The sequence below is a fragment of the Gymnoscopelus braueri genome (assembly GCF_963280865.1).
Source record: "Gymnoscopelus braueri genome assembly, chromosome: 16".
Lineage (NCBI taxonomy): Eukaryota > Metazoa > Chordata > Actinopteri > Myctophiformes > Myctophidae > Gymnoscopelus > Gymnoscopelus braueri.
The window spans coordinates 14,335,438-14,341,437 of NC_137616.1; the positions used below are offsets into that span (position 1 = coordinate 14,335,438).

A 6,000-nucleotide genomic window follows, 5' to 3' on the forward strand; every position below is an offset into this window, starting at 1 on the left:
CTCCCATAGACGACACGTTCAACCTGGGCCAGAGATTCGAGCTGGTGGTGGAGGTGCGCCCCCGTGTGGCATCAGGCGTGCTACTGCACGTGTACACCGCTGAGCAGGAGTATCTCACCCTGTACATTCATCAAGGGACGGTACGTTTTTCTTGGTGGAAAGTAACTAAGTACATTTACTCAAGTACTGTACTCAAGTACACTTTTGAGGTATTTTTTTTACTTTACTGGAGTATTTCCAATTTTCTGTCTACTCCACTACATCTCAGAGGCAAATATTGTACTTTTACTTTTTACTTTAGTTAGTACTAGTTAATTTGCGGATATAAATTATTACATTATAAAACATACATTTACCACTTTAGCCCTATTTTATACCTAGGCTATTTTCAAACATTTTTGTACTTTTACTTTTGGTACTTTAAGTACATTTTGATGCCAATACTTTTGTACTTTTACTCAAGTGAAATTTGAATTCTAAGACTTTTACTTGTAACAGAGTATTTCTATATTGCAGTATCGGTACTTTTACTTAAAGAAAGTAAAGAATTTGAGTACCTTCTCCACCACTGATATACATATTGTTGCTGTTGGTCAGAAACCTTGTATGTCCATGTTTTTATATGTTTTTTTCAATTAATTCCCTGCTTCATCGTACAAAGAGTGTGGCACAAAAGTTGTGAAAATAGCAGATCTACAAGCACACAACGAGTGTTGTGAGCTTGTAGATGCAAACAAATTAGAACAAATTCATTGATACCGATGTTGACGATACACTGGCCTATATTTGTAGGTGGTGGTCCTGGTGAACAATGGAGTACGTGAGTTCTTCACGCATGTGTCTCCCAGACAGGGCCTGTGTGCTGGAGGATGGCACAGGATTACTGGTGAGAACCCACTGATCACTCTGAACACAACACTGCACAGCTCTTTAAAGAGAGAGAGCTTGTAGAGACGATGGAAATTTGATAGGCAGATATTGTACCATATCGCACTGTACTGTAACAATACTTATCCACTTAAAGGGATATTTCACCTTTTTTTTTTAATGCGTCATTTTATCATTTTACTCTGGCTTTTGGGACCCTGGACAGTTTTTAAGTTGCTTGATTCAGTATTTAGTTATTTGATATTCATTTTTATCCATAAGACCATTTTAAGATTTATTTGGCTATTCAAAAAATAGCAGATATACAAGCTCACGGCACGGCACCGAGTGCTATGAGCTTGTAGGTCTGCTATTTTTGGAGAAAACAAAACGTGAAAATGGGTACAAATCTTTGAATATATATATTTTTTTTTTAAAGCGAAAATTTGTAACTCAAATCTTTGGAACAAAATATTTTACAAATGTTGGCTTAAAAAATATATATATTCAAAGATTTGCACACATTTTCACGATTTTTCAAAAATAGCAGATCTACAAGCTCATAGCGCGGCACTCGGTGCCGCGCTATGAGCTTGTATATCTGCTATTTTTTAAATGGGTTAAATATCTTCGCTGAAAAATTGTAGATCGGCTATTTTTCTGCTAAAGTTTTACCCACAGTACGGCTGCTGGGGTTTAAGTGGTTAGGAGTCAAGCACCCATATATGAACCGTTCCTTCTCTGTTTGATGGCAGTGATCCGAGATGCTAACGTAGTCCAGCTGGACGTGGACTCTGAGGTCAACCACGTGGTGGGACCTCTGAATCCCACCTCCACGGATAACGGGACGCCTGTTTTCATTGGTGGAGCTCCAGGTGAGTGACCGTGATCAAATATCCTATTTTAGATTTTAGGAATATCAACGTTCATCTTTATGACTAATCTTCAGTGGTGGAAAAAGTACTAACATTTTTTACTTACAGTAAGTAAATGTATCAATACTGAAATATAGAAATACTCTGTTACAAGTAAAAGTTAGGAATAACACATTTATTTGGGTAAAAGTGCAAAAGTATTGGCATCAAAATGTACTTACAGTAGAAAAAGTAAAAGTACTCATTATGCAGAATGTCCCATTTCAAGTTTTCAAATGTATTAAAATCTTTTGAAAATAGCAGATCTACAAGCTCACAATGATGCGACGCATTGTGAGCTTGTAGATCTGCTATTTTCAAAAGATTTTGTAGATTGTACTACTTGAGTATATTGGAAATACGCAAGTTAAGTAAATACGGCAAATACCTCAAAATTATACTTAAGTACAGTACTTAAGTAAATGTACTTAGGTACTTTCCACCACTGCTAATCTTGTCACCTTTTATAATAGAAAAGCAGCAGAAATGTTTTCAAAAGCAGTGCATTGCGTTCCTTGTTCCAGACTCTCTCCTCCCAGAAAGCGTTGCTACTAAGAAGGGCTACGTGGGCTGTATGAGGAACCTGACCATCAACGGCAGCCAAGCGAGCCTCAACAAAGCCGCTCTGGTCAGCGGAGCGGTCAGCGTTGGCACGTGTCCAGCGGCATAAAGCCGGAAAGGTGCGGTCACACATGCACGGCTGCAGAGGAGTGGCCAACACATGCCCGAGGTGTCAAATGCGTCAAAGTTCAGTGGTGGAAAAAGTACTCAAATTTTTACTTAAGTAAAAGTATCAATACTGCAATATAGAAATACAAGTAAAAGTGCGGAATTCAAAATGTACTTGTACAAAAGAATTTACATCAAAATATACTTAAAGTACCAAAAGTAAAAGTACTCATTATGCAGAATATCCCATTTGAAGTTTTCAAATGTATAAAAATCTTCTGAAAATAGCAGATCTACAAGCTTACAATGCGTTGCGATGCGACGCATTGTGAGCTTGTAGATCGGCTATTTACAAATGGCCGAAATGTATATAGGGCTGAAGTGGTTAATGTATGTTTTGTAATAATAATACAAATCTTCTAAGTAACTAGTAACTAAAGTTTTCAAATAATTGTAGTGGAGTAGAAGTAAACGTATTGGAAATTGGAAATACTCAGTACAAAGTACAAATACCTCAAAACTGTATTTAAGTACAGTACTTAAGTAAATGTTTATTAGTTACTTTCCACCACCGTCAAAGTTCAACAAAGTTTAACTCCACGCGATGGCACCTGACGCGACAATGCTTCGTAGAAGGAAGCTCCACCCTTTCACCCCTCTCCATAAGAGGGAAGCAATTGCATTCGATCATGTGTGACTGTACTCCTGTGTCGCATGATGAAAACATCAGCTCTACAAGTTCATGAGCTCGCTGTTTTCGGCGTGCAACATAGAGTATAAATTAAAGGGATATTTCACTTTCACATAAAAAATTAATTAGAACATTCTAATGCATGAGGGGCCGTGATTTTTCCATTACTTTTTCAGTTTTTTCAAAATATATTTTTTAAATGTTTATTTTATTTGAAAGTGAAATATCCCTTTAAGTATAATGTATGTGCCAATGAATCACCACTATCATCCCTAGCTTCACAGCACTGACCAAACACTGTTTTTATTTTTATCAAACATTTATGTTTAACTCTTTCTCAGATGTTTGTCTTCATGTCCGTCTTTTGTTGATTATTTTGTTGTTGTTTTTTTGTTTTGTTTTTTTTACATTAAATTGTAAGAATACAATAAACTCTGCCATCAAAAATTTGATCTGATTGGAAAATGCTAACTGGACTATAATTGTAAAAATAAGATCAAGATTTATTGAGGTACCTATAATGTATCCGATTTTAATCTTCTGTGTTTCATCATTACGCATAATCCCCACATGCACTCAAATAGGAATAATAATGTTTAGACATTGTCTGCCTCAAGTCAGTATTCTCTGTTCCACCTCCTCACTCAGTAATCTCTATGGCACATGTTTTTTATATAAATCTTTATTCAACGTGTTTTCTTTCTTTTCTTTTTTACCTCCTGAGTTTCCTCCTGATGAATAAATGGTCTTTTACAAACAGGTTGTTTATTATTGTTATTAAGGGGCCAAGGCCGTTCTACACACAATCTATGGACCATTATCTTCAGTCCCAGTTGAGGGGAATGTGAACAAATGAAGCCTCCATATGCCAATGGATATTGTACATAAAAGAAATCTGGAAAAAAAATCTGTGTGAGCTCCTTTCTCACGATGTAAAGTCTGTGGATCGAATGGCTCGGTGTGTGTGCCTGTCAGTCAGTCTGAAGGCCCCAGTTTGAGCTTTACCTCATGCAGGCTTCATTGAAATTGCATTGCATAAAACATGATGAATTAATGTATGTGCAATTTTTTAAGATAACATGAAATACTTTTTTGAGAGTTGTTATTTTCAGTGTATGACATATTTCCTTGTGAAAATAGCCGATCTACAATCTCACAACTTTTCGAATAGCAACGCGTTTTCACTGGTTTCGGTTCCGAGGAGACATAACATTTCTCTATTGGTAAATGGTTTGTGAACCCCTGATCTTAGTGTTTGTGTCATCATTTCACATGACGTTTCAGAACCACTTAAGTCCTTAGACCAGGGGTCTTCAACGTTTTTCGCAGGGACCCCCCACCACTACAGTGTTTCTGATGTTTAATGAGACTGCATTCCACATTGATTTATTGATTGATTGATGTACTTTATTTAGTAAGACATGAGAACATCAGTACATGGAAGTACAAATTCACAATACAAGGTTTACTAAACTGGGAGACTCATTAAGCACTAAGCTTGTTTAAGATGATTATAGACATGATCTGAAGTCATGGTTGTTTTTATAGTGAGAGGTAGTGGATTCATACAGTAACTTCATGTGTGATTCTAGTCTAGTCTTACTGCAGGGTGTGTTGGCATGACGTCTTTTACTAAAACTGCTGTGTAGATATTTAGTATTTGAAGAAATAATTTCATACATAATGACATTAATTACGATCATTTTCAACATTTAGAGTGTTTGTGAAAGCATAAAGCATTATGGGCTCTATTCAGGGGTGGATTCCAGAACTGGGCCTATACTGGGCCCAATAACTCAGGAGGCCCTAATCCAGAGTCTTTGTGTGAATTTCCGTGGTTATTAAATTTACATTTCTTGTCAAAGGGAATATGTAGCCTAAACATTCACTTTGAAGATGTCACCAGAAACAAACCTTCAGGACACCATTTCAGTTGAGTGTCTATTGCAGTGGTTCTCAAACCTTTTCATGTCAAGGACCCCAAAATGTATATGTATTTGGTAATGGACCCCCATCTGAAAAGGTTTTGTGCCAGGGACCCCCAGAAGAGAAGATGTATATTTAAAAAGTATTTTAAAAAAAACAAAAAAGCATTTTAAATATTTTTCAAATATTTTAAAATAACAGATGTACAAGCACGCAGCGCGGCACAAAGTGACACGCAGATCAGCTATGATATTATAAAGTATGACATCTTGTAAGATGCTGAGCAGAGGTCAGAGGTCACTATGTTATATTATATTAAAGTGTGTTCACACTGCAGGACCCACAGCTGGTCTCAGGACCACTGACCAGGGACCCTCAGGGTTCCTTGAGAGGGTTCCAAATGGACTCTTACAGGTGTGTAACTCAGAGGGCCCTTGAACCCAATCCAACAGAGAGTTTGAAATAATCAAGGCATTCATAGGTCTCACATCACAAGCTGTGAGTAAAGAGCAGTAAAGACTGTGTGTGTGTGTGTGTGTGTGTGTGTGTGTGTGTGTGTGTGTGTGTGTGTGTGTGTGTGTGTGTGTGTGTGTGTGTGTGTGTGTACACAGTTATTTTACTGTACTATGGTCTTCATGCTCGCTGAAATGTCCTGTCCTGTTAGCTGTTTTTCTTTTTGTAGTCACGTAAATGAGATGGGAGACTAGCTGTTACTGATGTGTAATCTAATGGGACTGCATACCTCATGAAAGTCTGACTCTAGAAACATGATCTGAAGTCCAGTTTCACTCTCATTCTTTTACAGTCTCTATGCTTTCATGCAATAGAGCACCGAAGTCTGACGTCACTGCCACTAGAGGGCGCTGTTTCACGGGTTTGTGGCTTTATTTTTTGTGTTGAAATCCCCATTTGGTAATCTTAGATCACGTCATA

General features: G+C 37.4%; 1 protein-coding gene across 1 annotated transcript in view; it reads left to right on the forward strand.

Annotated features, from left to right (window-relative positions):
• lama4 (laminin, alpha 4) overlaps window positions 1–2,965 on the forward strand; it is a 50,512-nt gene extending 47,547 nt beyond the window's left edge. The window contains exons 37-40 of the mRNA XM_080453133.1: window positions 10–140; window positions 793–886; window positions 1,623–1,742; window positions 2,306–2,965. Of these exons, the coding sequence (XP_080309259.1) occupies window positions 10–140; window positions 793–886; window positions 1,623–1,742; window positions 2,306–2,451 (491 nt within the window). The 3' untranslated portion in view covers window positions 2,452–2,965. The remainder of the gene's footprint in view (window positions 1–9; window positions 141–792; window positions 887–1,622; window positions 1,743–2,305) is intronic.
• Window positions 2,966–6,000: the final 3,035 nt, after the last annotated feature.